The 17,346-nt window shown below is 35.9% G+C and overlaps 2 protein-coding genes across 4 annotated transcripts in view; one reads left to right on the plus strand and one right to left on the minus strand.

Annotated features, from left to right (window-relative positions):
- Positions 1-663: 663 nt before the first annotated feature.
- LOC112565835 (39S ribosomal protein L10, mitochondrial-like) lies at positions 664-4,834 on the minus strand. Of its 2 annotated transcripts, none has more exons than XM_025241670.1 (5): positions 4,541-4,693; positions 3,446-3,637; positions 2,433-2,605; positions 2,013-2,149; positions 664-1,237 (listed from the first exon to the last, which is right to left on the minus strand). In XM_025241670.1, exons 2-5 carry the CDS (start codon positions 3,461-3,463, stop codon positions 1,026-1,028), a joined length of 540 nt encoding a protein of 179 aa, XP_025097455.1. In that variant the 5' UTR covers positions 3,464-3,637; positions 4,541-4,693; the 3' UTR covers positions 664-1,025. The 2 variants fall into 2 exon arrangements, with proteins under 2 accessions (XP_025097455.1, XP_025097450.1); XM_025241665.1 differs by lacking the exon at positions 4,541-4,693 and adding an exon at positions 4,700-4,834 and having other exon boundaries at positions 773-1,237.
- Positions 4,835-4,884: 50 nt separating this feature from the next.
- LOC112565825 (hyccin-like) overlaps positions 4,885-17,346 on the plus strand; it is a 71,331-nt gene continuing 58,869 nt past the window's right edge. For both annotated transcript variants that reach the window (XM_025241641.1, XM_025241651.1), the window contains exons 1-4: positions 4,885-5,001; positions 8,239-8,324; positions 8,917-9,021; positions 16,666-16,800. In XM_025241641.1, the coding sequence (XP_025097426.1) occupies positions 8,277-8,324; positions 8,917-9,021; positions 16,666-16,800 (288 nt within the window). In that variant the 5' untranslated portion in view covers positions 4,885-5,001; positions 8,239-8,276. The remainder of the gene's footprint in view (positions 5,002-8,238; positions 8,325-8,916; positions 9,022-16,665; positions 16,801-17,346) is intronic.

Consider the following 17,346-nt stretch of genomic DNA (forward strand, 5'->3'; position numbering starts at 1 on the left):
GAACAATCAAGTTGCATGAATGGCTAGTCTTGACCACCCAAGGATTCAGACACAGCATTTCTTTGACAGAACACTTAAGATCATAGCTGTTAAGTCCTACTGGTACCATTACCAACCTCAAGGTTCAGAATGTCCTGCCTAAGAAAAAGCTTTTATTAAATGGTAATTTAAACCCTGAACAATCAATTTGACTATGACAGAACTGGTTCACTGTGCTGCACATATTACAACTTGTCTGTGTGGATGTACAGTCTGCTGCTATTATTTGTGTGTGTGTGTAGTAGTAGTAGGGTGAGTAGGAAAGCATGCTTGTGTATGTGATTTCTGGTGATCTCATCACAGCATATATGTGTATGATCACATGGAAGATGTAAAATCTTAGCTTAGAAGTCTTATTATTGTACGATTGCTTGTTCACAAGCTATCTATAAAGATATTCTTACTGTCAAAATTCATAAAACCTGTTCATCAAGAATAGCTATGGTAACAAGCATAGATGAAAACTGGGTACATTGGCTGCTAAAGGTTGTCTTTCCCTTGCACAGTGGCTTAGTCTGCTCTTCAATGTACTTTTCTGTTAATCTTCTTCTATACACATTCCTTTTTTCCAGCAAACTATCTCCTTTCAAAGCAATGAAATTATTACAGCTTAAAACTTCCATAAATGTTACCAAGCTGTAATTAATTTTAGGCACAAAGCAGTGAAAAGACACAACTAACAATAGTTTAATAGTAGCTTCACGATGACATCAAAAGCCAAACCACATTAACAGCCAGTTATTATACAGCTTTTATTGACCAAAGAACTGTCCGTTAATTTGGTTCCTGCATTTTGATGCAACCATGGAAATCCATTGTTAAAAACTACATCAAATGGTCATGTTAAATTTACAAAACATTCGTATACATACATATCATACACTCACACAACATTCCTGAAGAAAAAAACTAAAACATCAACTCGAAAATATTCTTGTTGCAACTCTATCTCTTCACTAAGTTCCTCGATCACAGAGTGAATGATGTCAGCACACATCACCATTATCTTGGCTCTGTTTTACATACTGTTGTAAATTTACAGACAACAGCAGTTGCTGGTTTCCTAATAATGTGTGTGTAAGTGATGCTGAAGAACCAAGTATGGTTACCAGTTCTCCTCTCATTGTATCAAGATCTGGAAGCTTAAAGTACTTGTTAAAACCTTCTCTTGATAAAAGGTAGTTATCAACCAGCCCACCTGTGAAAAAATAAGAAAGACAACTCCTGCAAAGTGTCACTGACAAAAGGTCATCACATGGGGAACAAATGTACAAGACAATATGAGCATTTCTACTTCTGCCTATCATTTTTTCACCAAATTGGCAAAGAATCTTGCCTGATATTTACTGAATTGCTAGGATGAAAACATGCTTAGTCCATCTCAAGTTCACCAGTTTCAAAATTTAAGTTCCTAGAAGAATTATATTTATAATTCAATTTTTGAAGGGTAACATGAACATCTTGCCAAAAGTGCAAATTCCAGACACTCTTAAGTGCTTTGGGGTTGACCTAACAAGGTGGCATACCTGTACAAATTATGCTTTGAGTAAAGTTCCCAATTTTCGTTTAAATAATCCCAACCTTCAGGAAAAATCATTTAGAATCTTGCACTAAGCCCTTCAGTAACATTTGTAACTATGAATGCATTTACAATTTTAATTCTCAGTTTCATTATGAACATGATAGAAGTGGGTTTTTTTTTTTGTACTAGGACATTAAAAGTCACAAAATGCCATTAGAATGTGTCTCTCATTGCAAATGCTATTGTCTTATATTATCCACAATTATCACACAAACTTCTGCAAATGTGAAAGCATTTAAGGTTATTAAATATTTAATATGAAATAAGCCACCTTATCTATTAAGTTGGTCAAGATTTACAGATAGAAAAAAATGGTAAACAATAAAAAAACAACAACAAAACTGAATAAATAAATGCTGAGAGTAATATGACTTTGATCCTTACCACTCACCTAAAAGAATTAATTCTGGAACTGAGCGAAGTGTTTTTATCAAAGCAGAAACACATGGCTCTGTGCTCACCACGAGATAGTTCTTACCAACCAAGAATGACTTCAGATTTGTAAGGGGCGTGCCTTCAACTGCTTGTCTGTGATAGAAAGATCATATCATATACACTGAGTTTTCACAAAATATTTCATGCTCTGTTTATAGCACATCAGCTTAGGGCAAAGAACAGAAAAGGCCTCTTTTACAGCCTTAATGCAAGGAATAGTATAAATTTATATTATCAGAAGAGGTTGGTATGAAAAAGATCACAAACACATAAAAAAGTACTTATAATCCTCAGTTTGAGATCTGCTTATCCCTAAGACTTTCATCTGGTTATTTAAAGACAAGAGTAACTTACGTCACTATCAACAATTTTATACCTGATAAGTCTGTTGTTGAAAAATTGTAATTTCATCCCATTATTTAAAAGTTTGTTCTTCACTGCTCTTTCAGTTGGTCCAGTCATAGGAAGTGCTTGACAAACTGCCAGCATGCGATGACTGAATAACATTTTTTTACATTGTTTAAGTAGAAAGTTTTCATAGGGATCAACCTGAAGTTTGAAACAAATTTTGATTAGGAACATATTAAAAAAATCAATAAATAAACCATATAAAAGAAAGAAATATAAATTATCCACATTCCTTGAATGTTCATAGCTTTTCAGTATACAAATGCATTACATATAAAGGACAAGGCCCATGGACAAGCAATCAAGAATGACCATATAATAACAGGGGCAGATGATACACATCTAACAGTCTTTTAGAATGTTCATTATGGAAATCACAACCTTGATTGACTTATTTGTAAATTATTTAAAAAGATTTAAATTATGAAAACTGAAACCTTCTTGAAATAGCCCTTTTAGAGAGAAAAATATTACTTCAGCTACAACACTCAAAATTGAAGAACATGTTGGCATTAACTTAAGATTTTAAAAAAAAAGCATTTCATGCTATGACTTGTAAAATCTGTTGATATCAAGATTCTTAAACTGGATGCTGAAAATGTTATACATCTATGACACATAATTTCCATTTATTTATTACAGGGGTGCCAAACCTACAGCCCGCAGGCCACATCTACCCTGCTCATTTTAACCAGACACAACATAATTTCATTTTTAACCTCATGATTCTGGCAAAACTGACATGTTTTGGCCTGTGAGATTTTATATCATATCCATTGTGGCCCTTGGGCAAGAAAAGGTTGAGCACCACTGATTTATTGTGTATAAGCCTGTCATGGGACCAAAAATATTTGTGCAGTAACACAGCTCTTACTTAGCAGGTAAAAAGTTTTTGCTTTAAAAGGTTAAATTCCATTTGTGATGCTGAAATTACAGTTGTTGCTGCTGTTTAGTCAGATCATACACTGCATGTTCACTTGCCTGTTGCAATGCTTGCATTTTTTCCTGTCTGATCCGAGCACAAACTTCATAATCAGGAACTTGCTCCTGAAACAACAATCGGTTTTGTAACTTCTTCAAATAAACGTCTAGCCTCGTGTCGTGGTCGTGGTCGTTGAATATTAACTTTTGCCATGCACCTCACTTGTATCCCAGTGGGCAGGAAAACGGTCCCTGATAAATCATATCAAGCAAATAGCACAGTTATCACTTTTCACTTTCTCCGTATATGTAGATTTAACACACAAAATTTAGTTTTTATGCATACTGTAAATGCTATATATTTTGTCCAAGCATCATAAACTTTGTTTGGTGTTAATTTTGTGATCAGCTGTATGCTTTAACATTACAAGCTGTAAAGGTTGGAGGAAAATCAATCTAATTGCTTGAAGACTACATTTTCATGCCTTATTTCTTTAAAATGAGTAAGCCTGTACATTTTATTGCTAATGTCAGAAAATGTTTTCTACTTCAATACTGCTGCAATAAATCCAATGCATCTACTTGTGTAAGAGTATGGGGTGTTTATTGCAATGGAAGAACATAAATATATTGTAAATGATATACTTTACTTCTAAACAATCCAGCCTGGATGAGGCTCACGAGCATTTTAATGAAAAAAATTAAGAGATACTATAAACAAATCAATCAAAATATGTAAAAACAGAAGAATACTTCTAATCGACTAATTTACTAATACATGACAATCTTGTGATACATGCTAATTTTAAAGTCTGGCACAGTTCAACTGGTTGTAGTATGTTTTCTTTAATGTTTCTTATACCAAGAGAGAGAAAGAGTTATTTGCCAAATGTTATTGCACAAAAAAAAAAAAGGTATCTTCGTGATAGCAACACTCTCGACAATCACCTGTAACAAATATATGCAATTCTACATATGCAGCTGTTAGAAAGTGGGAGGAGAGAGAGAGGCTAAGAGTTGACAAGAAAGAAGATTTTAGGCTTTGAGAAAATCTTAACCTCTGACCCACTCAAACGAATTATGAACACTTCGATCTATGTATACTGGAATATGTATATGTCAAGTACACATGGAATTGTTTTCTGTTTGACTTACTTTTTCACTAATTTGTCTGGAAAAAGCACCGTTTAAGAGTGTTTTAGGTGATGGCAAAAAATGAATGTAGCATTAAAATATTACTGCTACATCTTTCATATCTATAATCATAATTATGAGGTTTGCCCTCTCATTCTCAGACTAAGTCTGTGCTCTCACCTCTTTTGAAAGCAGCCATTTTTATACTCCACGCTTCCAAACTGCCGTAAGATAATTAAACTTTTGAGCAAATTATTATTTGAAACTAACTTTTGAGATAGATGTTCTCGTATTTTTAGAAATAGTTAGATTTTGGTATTGTTAAAAAATAATAATTAGTCGTGAACAGTCGGAAGTTTGTAATCTTGACTACTTTACGGCAATCAGCAGCAGGTGATTACGACGAGTTTGTCAAGCAGACATAAACAAGGATTTCGGAATGATAATATCTCCCGTCGTCAGTCGAAAATATTGTCCAAAAGGTATACATATTTTGCCTCACTATCGCTCAGATTTGTAGCACTACAAGTTTTGTTAAATAAAAAAGAACGATAATAAGCAGCGCTAGTAATAAAAATCTGATTCTTGTTTGGAATTTCGCTGTCCTAGAAAATACTGTTACTTTAATCAGAGTACTTGCTTTAGTGTTGTGTTGACAAGTTATTACTTATAAGGCTTGTTATTGTGGAATTTAGAAAGAATATGAGATAATTTTCACACATCTCTATGATATTTAGGAGAATGCAATGCTTCCACTGTTATAAAAGGAAATATGTCTGAAACGTACAAGTGTTGTTAATTCATTTCTTTGATGAACAACGAAGTCGAATTTTGATCAGAAGTGACTAACCGATTTTTTGCGTCATTACTATCACCATATTAGTCAAACACTGTGATCAAGTCATAGCTGCAAATTCTAAAGTGAGACATGGACATAATCCAAATATTACTGCAAGCATTATTTATTTTGTAACAAGTAAACAAGAATATACAAATATTTTGGTGCATTTTACCTTCATAGATTGTAAACAGAAACATTGGAAATGCATGTATCAGGTAAAGAAAATTTATGTTATTAATTTGTTAATTGCAAGATCATTGTTTGAAATTATCAATTGGTTTGATCACAAGTACTTTCTGCATTTAAAAAAAATATTTTTAAAAAAGTCATGATGATAGAGAAAAAGCTATTTTTAATAGATTTGGTAAAGAACTGAAAATTATAAAATATAAAAAATATTAAACTTCTTTATATATATCTTCTTTTTTAAAGTGTTTTAAAAAATTAAGGAAGTTTTTAAATGTTAATAATGTTTTCCAAGTGATTGGGCTGAGCTCAATATGAGAGAGTATTTCTTCGTATATGAAGGAATAGCTTCCATTCCATTTCTTTTTATGGCACATCTGTAAATATCACTCTGTATAGGATGAATTAAAAAAGACTGACATGTCAATTGTACCTGTGTATACTTATTTTGTCAAAGCTACACCCAGTAGAAGAGTGAAACCTGCCATGTGGTCCATCTGACCAGCAGACATCTCCTATGTGTGGGCACTTCTAGTCCAACTTCTAGTTCTAGACACTTCTAGTCTTTAACACAAAACCGCCTTTGATCAGTGAACACTTGCTAAATAAACATAGAAATGGATAGATATTTTAAGGAAAAAAGATGTTTCCTTTGTCACAATCAGTTTCGTGACCAAGTCCAAATACCATTCCATAAAAGTGATGGAAAATGATGTCACTGCTGACTTAAAAAAAAAAACAACAAAAAGACTTGAAATTTTTAAAAAATGTAAACCATGAAATTGTTATAGCATAGGACTGGTTCTATATAGCAAGATTTAAGAACCTGCCAGTTAGTGGATGCACAATACCACTTGTTCCTAACTGTAGTGACTTATATTTTTGTAAAGACATGTTGGTGTATCTTTTACATTTGATTTGTTATGAAGGTGCTTTTACATGCATGCATTAATTGCATGCAATTGTGTATGAATTTTAATTTTAATCGAGCTGCAACAGAATTGCCCTCTGGGACAAATAAAGTCTTATCTTATCTTATCTTATCATTCTCTCATAACTTATTTCTTATTTTGAAAGAATATATACTGTTCATGGCTTTGAAAATGTGGGAACCTCTGAAGGAAGAACACCTGTTACATAGGGAGAGTTTTTAACGGAATGAAGGGTGATCTCACATTGCAGGTTTCACTCTAGGTCAGACCTGGGCAAAGGCCGGCCCGCGGGCCGGATCCGACCCCGGCCCGCCTCCTGTCTCCAACCGGCCCGCCCGCTGGCCCGCCCGCCAGTATATATACTATATATACAGTATTGGGTAAAACCGAGTTAACTATATTAGTCCGGCCCTCTAAAACCGTCCCAATTTCTCATTCGGCCCCTTGGAAAAATTAATTGCCCACCCCTGCTCTAGGTGTAACTGCAGGCCTTTGTTATGTTTGGATTTCAATCTCTTCATTGAACCATACATGGCAGCTCAAGCTGTTAACTAAATGTTTACTACTCGTGACTTACCTTAGTGTGTAATTTCCTTTTTAAAGGACTGGCTTAGTTCATTACAATAACACAAGATGCTACATACCTAAAGCTGGAAATGCCCCATTCTATTCATAAGATACAACCATATTAAAAAAAAATCATGTTCACTGAAAGTCTGGATCTAGGAGGTCATATCTGGAACTGAGATATACTCTAACAACACTGCTAATGACAGAACTGGGAGCAGATGTTATCCATGCACCAGTAAAGTGTCATAGAGTTTTTTCAAATGAGAATTTCAATATTTGACCCCCATATGATAACAAATCATTCACTTATGGTAGCATTCAGAAGTGATATGGTTGAAACAACAAAGAACAGCCTTAATCTGTTCGTCCTACATGTACGCCTAACTGACGCTGACAGAGCTCTCCCAGTTGGACATACCTATTATCACATAGAATTCCACATAGTTTTGAAAATGTTGGTCTGCTACCTATAGTATTAAGGTAATTCTGGACTGTCCCAATAACTTTAGAGCAGGTGTATACAACATGATTCAAACAGTTCTTGTCTTTGACTGGTAAACTGTTATAATAACAAATGAACATGAAGGATAGCATGCTCCCTATATAAGATTTTTGGAGTAGTTGAAAAAATTCTCTGAGAGACTGAGAAAGACTAGCTTCTGGAGAAGGAAGAAGCACTTTTGAGTCTTTTTCGTGATAGTCTTATCCCAGCAAAGTATTCTGCCAGAGATGGTGCCCTGGTACTTACATGTTGACAATGTCCACATCTTTATAATGGTGACAGTTATGGGACATTGGAGAAATCCAGTCGATATTAAAGACAATAACCAGCCATCTGAAATGGGTCTTAAACAAAGTGAAATAGGTACATTTCTATTTATTTCTCAAGATATGTGTGCATGCATGTAAAGAAAACTATAATAAAATAAAATTTTAAAAATTTATGTGCTAATGCCAGTAAATATGTGTAAGTAATGCTAGTACCTATATATAGGTAAAAACTCACAATTCTGTTCTTCTCTTTCAAACACACATAAATATTATGAGCATATATTATTACTTTACAAGAAGAATGTGTCACTTTTGTAATTTTGATTGGGAAATGTTCACTATATTATAGAGCATTTATGATTTATTTCTTTTGTAGAAATTATATTTTTCTGTTGAATTATTGATTTTGGTCCTTCCAGATTTGGCAATCATCTTGTTATGAAAAGTCTAGTTACCCATGAAAATGCTGCCAAGAGTAATTAAAGAGTGGCTGACTGAATATAAGGTAAATTTGGTAAAATTTTATATCACATTATTGTTTCATCATTGTTGCTGTGACATACTGATGTCATTGCATAGAGATACTGTTATATACTTATATATGCACACAAAAACACTTAGACTTAGATAACTTCTTGCCATTACTTGTGACTCACGAGAGCAGACAGCCTAGTGGCTATAGCAACAAGATTTATACCAGAAGGCATGCACACTAATTGGTTTGATGCAGCATATTCTGCAATATACCTCCAGTTGAAACTCATGTAGACCCCTGCTAGGAAGGAGAGCAAGAGACCAAGATAACTTCTTACAGGAGGAGTATCTTTTCTGGCTCCGTTGTATGTCTATCATTATGCAGAGAGTTAATATAAATATGTACATATGTAATAAAAGTTTGTATGGAGTAATTGAGAAAAATATTGATAGTTACGCTACAGTGATTCTCATTATAAATTTTGCAGAAGATTGGAAACCCCATTTTAAAAAGTTATTTTTAAAGTATATGTGTTGTTAATGTTCATCACTTATCATTCTGTTGACCTATACATTTATCAGATATGAAAGGATTTGTAATATTATCTTATTTTGCTTTTCAGAGCTTGATGGATGAAGAGATCAACACATTTTCATGCACATTGAAAGAAAACAAGCCACTAATTGATGCTTTATATGTCCTGTTTGAAAGCAAGACATCTGTTGAGGCAAGTCTAATAGCAAATAATTGTGAAGTTCGTATTTGAGCATGCATCAGGATATGGTGACTGTAAACTGAGGTGGACAAATTTGATTATGTGATGAGTGCTTATGATTTTTTTAGTTTATTCTGTTAAAACAGTAGTTATTAAAACAGTTTTGTTGACTCACGATGTAATGAACAGTATGGTTTTTTTTTTTGAGTGACCAACAACAACAACAACATGCACAACAACAACAACAATTCTTTGAAGCAGGTTTTCTGTGCTCATTATTCAGACCTCATCCCACCAGAATGCTAGAATCAGTTTTGTGACAGTGATGTGTATATTGTTTAAAAGTTTTAATATATATAAAATAATATGTAATATAAATGTAGTGCTGTATTAGGTTTGTGTATTTGGCAGATGCTCCCTGCACAGAAAGATCATGTACAAGCACCACTCCTACCCCACAGAAAAAAAGTTAAATGCTGATAATACAGACTTGGAGTAAATATTAACTGATACGTAAAAACAGTCTCACATCTCAAATTGATTCATGTCTACAGCTTTAATATTAGTGGATTCTCATATCAATGTATAAGTGTTCATTATGCTGCAAACTCTATTGCAGCAACCTTAAAAACTTGTCTAATCACTGTTGGCCTAATTAGAATTGAATTACACCAGAGCTAAGCCCTATTGAACACTAAGCTATTCATAAAATTTGTGAACCCTGGAAAAAAACATCGTTTCGTAGCTTATTGAGAACTCACATAATTTTCATATGAAGGTGGTTCCTCATATACATAATTGATGAATTATATGTCTTAAGGCTCTTAACATTGATAATTCTTTTTTGGTTGTGATTTCTGGCTAGAGAATCAGTTACTGAAGTGTTTAAGTACGATTGAGTTTGTTTACAAATAAAAGTTTTGTAGACATTACTTATAGCTGTAATCTGATATTGGTCAGTGGTGTTCTGTTGATTCAGCAACCAAAGGCAATAGCATGAGGAGCATCTCTGTCATCATGTCACTTTGTGAGTGGCAGTAAGTCCCTATCATGTCTTATCCTGGTTTGTCTGATGCAAGAACTTAACCCACAGTACTTTAGTCTTGGTCACAAGCACTTTATTGCTGCACATCTTGGCCAGCCTTTTGATTAACAAAAGTTCACATCTTGTAATCATTACACCCATGGTATGCTATCTTAAAGGTGCTCTGGGAGTTAAAATGTACATCATTTCAACCACAGGTGAAGTACAAACATCAGCAAATTCACATGGTCCTGCAGAAGAGTTGCAGTATTGCAAGGTTGTTTTGAAACAACAGCAACAATGATAAATATGTACATACACATATGATACATACACATGTAAGGACAGTGCTGTGACACCAAAACAAGTGCAATTTCATCCAGTTGCCCTGACCTTTATACTTTGCAGATACATGGAGAGATTCTTTTTTTTTCAATTTCTGTTTTCTTGAAGGTTATCTCTATTAAATCAATTACTGGTGTCAACATTTATTCATTCAACACTTGTATGTTATGTTTTCACACAAATATCAGCTAGTCATCATCTTGTTACTATTCAGGTAAACAAAACACAATTCATTCATCATGCAAGCAGTTTGAAAATAATGCTTATGACACTTTCTGCAGAACTGTGGCTGCATGACATAACTCAGTTCTTTTTAGCCAGAGTTATTTCTCTTGTGTTACATAGTTGAGACTCAACTGGCAAATGGATTTGCTTTCGCACAGCATGATGACATACAGGCTGTTGCTGAAGGCATGTAGTGTGTATGCTGTTTCTGCTTTATTGGTTTTGGGGAAACATTTGTTTTGGTTACTGCAGAGATGTTGACAGTTCTAAAACAAAACTTTAAATTAAAACATTTAAATTTGGTTACATACTTCTTTTCTTTAGTTGGCATAATTAGTTATAATTTACAGCATGAGTCATGATCAATTTTTCACATCATTTAATAACAATGTAGGCTACTGTAATCTCATTGCTGTGCACTTTTAATTATGCCCTCAAATTTTTACTGACAAGTGCATTTAAAGTAATTCAGTGATAAAGAATAGTAAGAAATGTGTTGTATACAAATCTAACTCTTTCTGATTACTAAATTTCAAACTGTTCTTCAACAAGGCCACAGATGTAGTGATTCAAGTGCATCACTCATTCATGCAGCTAGGAGAGATTTATTAGTTGAATAAAGAGCATAAGTAGAATGAGGCACAACAGCTGCTACACTTTCTTTTACCACTAATTGCTGTTATGCTGCACAAGAGAAAGAGGAGACTGGCCAGCATAATCTCATAAGAGTCTTCATCTCCTACTAGCATGTTCATGTTTTATACATCAGTTTGCATTTCTAAGCTGGTGATGAAAGGATGGTGTGCCACTTCAGGAGGCACTAGAACTAATGTTCCATTAGCATTAAGAAATCAGAGTGTAAACATTGGAGCTGTCATTTGAACATACCCCCCACCCCCATGACTTTTTTTTTTTTGAGAGGAGAGGGGCGGGAGGGAAGACTTGGCGTCTCTTTTTCACTGCAGTGAAAGTCTAGGAGTGCAGGAGAGTGCTTCTTTGCTGTCCAGTCTCTGACAGTGTTTGGGTAGTCACTGGAGATGGTGAGATAGCTGCAGGGACAAGCTTCTTACTTGCCTTTGTAGTTTCTGATCCTTTGCCTTCAATTGAGGCCCAGAAGTGGCTGAAATTTATTCACAACGATCCTGTGCCTAAGGCGCTTTGACCCATGGACTTGAGTGCCTGTGTGAAATGTACTTAATAAATTGTCAGCAGTATGACAGCATGCTGTGGTCTGGGAGATAACGAGCAATGTGAACCAGGTCTTGACAACAAGCAGACAATAATGCATCATATGAACTGTCACTCACTTGTCACAGTAATAAGTGACACAAATTTTCAGTGTCTTTAAATCAGCCTCATCAACAGACTATTCAAGTTGTCGGTTAATTGTGGCAGGTCTTTTTTTAATAAACCTCATAATTGATCAGATATGAAGCTGCTGGCTTGTAGAATGGTAAATTTACTAGTAAGTTTGAAGCAGAAAAACTAGGTTTTACCAATAAGGTTTACTTAAAATTATTAAGGCTTATTCAGATTTTGCTTAAATGTCAAATATGTAGCATAATAGTTTATAACAATTGTCATAATCTGCCATAAGTGCTTTGTGTTGAGGACGTGCAACGAGCTGTTTAGTATTACTTAGGTATTGGATACTTCACTGTCTTTCACTATATAGATGAAACCACTTACATGTCACAGGATTTAAAGATATTGCAAGTAAAGGAACAGTATGTTTGAAGCTTGAATGCTTGAAATGAGTAAGCCAACTAAATAAACACACTTGTATGTTAGAACACATGTCCTTGAGCAGGACACTACATGGTTAAGAGCCGTGCCTCCGTTTGCGGCTGATAAGGCAGTTGTATGCCAATCCGCTTAGGAATTAGTAGGGCTGGAAGGCTTTGACCTGCTGTTGTATGATCGCATTGTGGCGGCGTGCTTACAGTCTGTGCACGGTGGTCATCACGAGATGCTGACAGGGAGGGACTGGAGGATTCAGCCTCTGGTCAGGATGATATGCAGTTAGAGGTGCGCGCGACACAGAGAGCTGGATGGCCGAGCGTGGAAAAGCACTGTGTGTGTGATTGTCATTATCATCTGATGCTAACGATTAGGTTGTGCAGTAGCCTGCAACTCGGCGGCATAAAGCGTTATGCAGTTGTTTAACAGAGGGCCAGTATATTCGACCATCAGTTGATTCGATCATGCTACGAGTCGATTCAACCACAGCCCAATTGTGAAGTCGACCACGACCATAAACCTAAGTCGATTCGACCAAATCTTCTATGTAATAATTTGGCCTACAAAATTTAATATATTGTCTTTTCTCCTCTTTGGTCGATCTTGCAATCATTGTGTGTGTATGAGTGTATGGGTAGGGGTGTATGTATGCGTGAGAGGGAGAGAGGATCCTAGTCAGTACAAATGTACATATTTTAACATCTTTACATTTTTAACGCTTTCAGCTTTTATTGAAATAAAAGTGTGATTATGAGCCGTACGGCTGTGCCCTGCCGATTGCTCTGCCATTGCCTAAACAAGGAATGGTTTTCATTTTCGGCTTAGGCTTAGGTGGCCATGCGCCACATCTGACAGCGTCTACTTTTCATTTGATGACAATGGCGGCTGATCTACGTATATTTGTATAGAAAAAATTTCGTTTCCTTTTGTATACATACAACGAGCAACGAATGTGTCGTTACACTTGGATAGTAACTTCTGTACTCGGTTGGCCAAATCAACTCAGGGCTGCTGTCGAATTAGTAAATGGTTAAAGCAACCGGTAGCTGTTTAATATGCAGACTGGTTTTATACTATATTTGATGTTTTTGCAGTCGCCAGTATTGTGTATCACAAATAACGAAGATATAGTTATTAGCAGGTCGACATTTTAAAAACAAACTTTCTCAGGTCTTGCAAAACGACTTGCGTATAATCCTTTTGTAAACTGTTTAAGATCGTAGACATGATCGATTTTTATTTTTTGGGGAGGGAGAGGAATCGGTCTATCTCTGTCGCAGTCTTGAATGAACACCTCTTTCATGACTTTAAACGATGAGGGGCTTGTCAGAGTGTAAACGCTGGGTCTTGTCATGTAGGACATACACATAATGATAGATTTAAACCGGGAAGGGGAGTAGGTAGAGTTTTCTTTTAAACATTGTCATTTAGTCTTCTGTTCAGTTTGCTCTTACAGAGACGATGTCTTAGTAATTGAACCATTCTCGGCCAAAGTTGTCATCGCCCCTGTCAGGAGAGGATTGAAGAGAAGATTGCCAAATCTTTCATTACTCCATTGCCTTTTAATATGTGGAAAAAAAAACCCACGAGGAATGAACTGTAAACATCTAAAGGAGGCAACAGAATTACAAGGCAGCAATAACGTTAGTTTCAAGAGCTTCTCTCATTCTTGAACCACGAAGAGGCCCCTCGTAGCAGTGATCTTTAGCAAGGTTTGCTAAGAAAACTTACGTATTTCTAACCAAAAAGATTCAGTTTTCTGTCTGCAACCACAGCTTTGGTCGTATGATCGTAATTCCCTTCCTTATACTACTAGATAAACGAACTTCACATCCAACGTGCTAGCCAAATCGTCATGTGACCGGCTGTCACTTAGACGCAAAGTCCCGAACTCGAAACCGTTTGGTCTCCTGGCGTTGACTGTGATGGTTATTTGATCTCTCAATGCCATAAGAACGAACGGGAAAGATGTTAACCTTTTGAGAACTGAAACGAGTTACACTGTGGCAGCTTTAACTATTAACTAGTGAACTGTTGGTCTTGTAGTCAATCGGCATAGAATGTCCTCCGAAAGAATGTTCTCCTAGTCTCAAGTCTGTAGCACGGCACTGAGGAAACTTGCATCCAAGGTCTACGTAAGAGAATGAACTTAAAACGAAGTTCAAGCTATGCGGTTTTTTTTTTTTTTTTAATCCCCTGAAACACGAAACGTGGAGCACGAGTGATGTGAGCCCCATCTGTGCACACTGATTCTAGGGAAGAGTTTTACACTGATTCCTTGATGATTAAACAATTTCTCCCTCTCAGAAGTGATGGTTATCCATATAGTTTTAAGGAAACCAGTCTTTTAAACTGAGAGCTACGTGGTTTGTCCAGGACTGCAATAGCGAAGTATTTTCAGCACGTAATCATTCATACTTAGACACAGTTTGACTATCACAAGCCACTTTCTCGGATTAGTCGACGATCTGCTGTAAGCGATTGCAGTTCCAATAGACAGTAAAAGTTCCGGAAATTTTTGAAGAATTAAAAATGATGAATTAATGGACTAATATAGTTCCTAATAGCTGTCGAGAGTGCTTTTAATGGCAGCTTCTTTGCTGTTCGTGATAAATTTCGATCCTGTAAGTGATTGGTCATTAATAAAATCTTTATTTTCGCCCTTATCGCATTATAGTGATTGTGGAGAATTCTTTCGTTTATATTCATACCGGTGGCTATTGATATATATTTATACTTATTAATGTTTATAACTATCAAAGTATCTTTTCTGTTGATTTGTTATTTATGAACATAAACTGTCTTCATAAACATCGACTGGTGGAACGATGTGTGTACTTTGTATCTTATTTTGGAGAAATATAAACCCCATACGAAAGAAAAAGGAAGCCAGAGAAGTTATTTAAAAATTATCTTTCTGATGCTTGCTCAGATTTTTTTGATTTATAGAGTCCAAAGGATTTTTTTCTTGACTAATACTGTTATATGGAAAAAGACTGTGTGATAGTTGTCCAGAATGAAATTATTCTACAGCGATACGAGACACAACAAATATGGTCTGGCGAAAAAAGCAGTATTTTCATTTTCTGGCTAGGCAATAGATATTTCATAATTCTCTTGTAATGAAATGATTTTTCTGCCACTTCGCTCTCCAGTAGTATTGGTTACTGATCTGGTGGTCACCTTATGATACCTTCCTGTAAATTTCGCATTGAAATGTTGCAGCAGACACATGATGTCATTAATAAATGAACTATACTAGTCTTAAATGAAATTTATTCTTTGTATCAGGTTACTTTGTATTTCAAGTCGGCTACCAGGTAGAACTTGAATTTCTGTTGCAGCAAAGTATAAGAGGCTGCTAACGATAATAATTTTGCACGTTTCATTTCTTTAATAGTATACAGAACATTATGTATGTCGACGTGGACAATTTGATTGTCTCACTACGAATTGACAGCTTTTGGACTTTTCAGATATGCACAGTCACAAGATGGTGTAATCTGTGCTTTGTAGGTACATTTTTAATATGAGTTTATAGCGAATGAATTCCACAACAGCGCAGAACCGCACAAGCTGCTGATAAGGGTTGCTTAGTGCGGCAATGATGACTGGAACCAGACTGGTGTTAGTTAATCCCAAACACACAACTACCGAAATATTGGAGCATTGCACGTGAGAGCCGACAGATAGGCTTTGTTCATTTGTCTTAAAAGGCTGAAACTGTTTGTTGTTGCTGAGCTTTGAGCTGTTGTTTCAGCTTTTGGTAATTAAGCAGTTCACTCCATTTGAATTTTTTTTTTAAGCCGTGGCTGTTCTTTTCTACTTTAATAACCCACTAAGGAGATTTCTTCTCATTTGTTGAGTACTTTGTCTGTCGCGTCACTGCCATGTTGCAAGCCGGGAATACTGAGTTGTTTAGGGTTTTTTTTATTTAAAAAAAAAGACATTATTTAGGATGACTTAAGCAGCTGCAATGGTAAGCAGATTGTCATTTTTGTAGTTGAATTAATCATTATTTTGGAAGCATCTCGTGACCACAGACACGTCGTGTAAAGTATCGAACTTCGTCTGATTACATAGCTTCGTTATATAGCTTGATTATATAAGCCAAATATTTAATCTTCAACTGAGACATGTCGTTTAGCCAAAAAGTGAAAGATGGAGACATTATCAACTGCTAGGTCAAAAGTGCGGTTAAAAGGCTCCTTGGCTGCCCGTCTAACCCGGCTTTCTGGTCAGTATGAGATTCTCTAAAGATTAGTATCATTTCTTGCTTGCCTTATGCCTTCTCCTGACTAATGGCATTTTTACTCTTTCAGGACCTCGATCCAGTGTGTCATCAGCTTTTTGAGTTTTATCGTTCGAAGGAGAACAACCTCCGCAAGTTTGCTCTGGAGTTCGTTCCGTCTCTGATCTGGTTATACCTTCACTGCCTAAGCCTCAATGACAAGAAGGTGAGTTGCTGTTGAGTTGAATATCTGTTTCTGGTTTCATTTTCCCTCTGTATTTTTAGAAACTGCTGTCTTGACCTTCGTTTATACTTGTTAGTGCTGTGACTGTTTTTATTGTCAACGCAGAAAGAGAGAGAGAGAGAAATTGCCACAACGAGTGATAATTTAGCAAAGACGTGCATGGTTGAAAGTCTACGACAGTGAAACAGTTGGTTTTTAACTGACTGCGGTGAGCTCAAGTCAAGATAGTCTTCCGCAAATCTGCATAAATAGCCATCCTTCCATCCCCCTTTCCCATCATTCTCAAGTGAGAAGCTTTCAGCCATCACAATGCGCAAAAATAGATCACAAACCCAGGCGTCAGTAATAGGTTTCCATGTTCAAGTGGGATAATAGAAACCGTATGTAAATTATACCAATCCTGCCATTTGTGACCTTATAGGTTTTGTCTTCTTTCTTCGCCAACCATACTGCACCACTCCTTCATGCATAGGAATGGTTGCCTGTTGGGTCTCGCCATGACTATAATCGTTGCCATCGTGGTCTGGC

Source organism: Pomacea canaliculata, linkage group LG1, assembly GCF_003073045.1.
Source record: "Pomacea canaliculata isolate SZHN2017 linkage group LG1, ASM307304v1, whole genome shotgun sequence".
Lineage (NCBI taxonomy): Eukaryota > Metazoa > Mollusca > Gastropoda > Architaenioglossa > Ampullariidae > Pomacea > Pomacea canaliculata.

Bases quoted from the DNA above. Each gene is read 5' to 3' on its own strand.
- LOC112565835 (XM_025241670.1), bottom strand. The intron at 2,150-2,432 runs GTATAAAATTGT...TTTCTATCACAG, and splicing joins TTCAACAACAGACTTATCAG to ACAAGCAGTTGAAGGCACGC. The intron at 1,238-2,012 runs GTGAGTGGTAAG...ATTTTTTCACAG, and splicing joins TCCAGAATTAATTCTTTTAG to GTGGGCTGGTTGATAACTAC.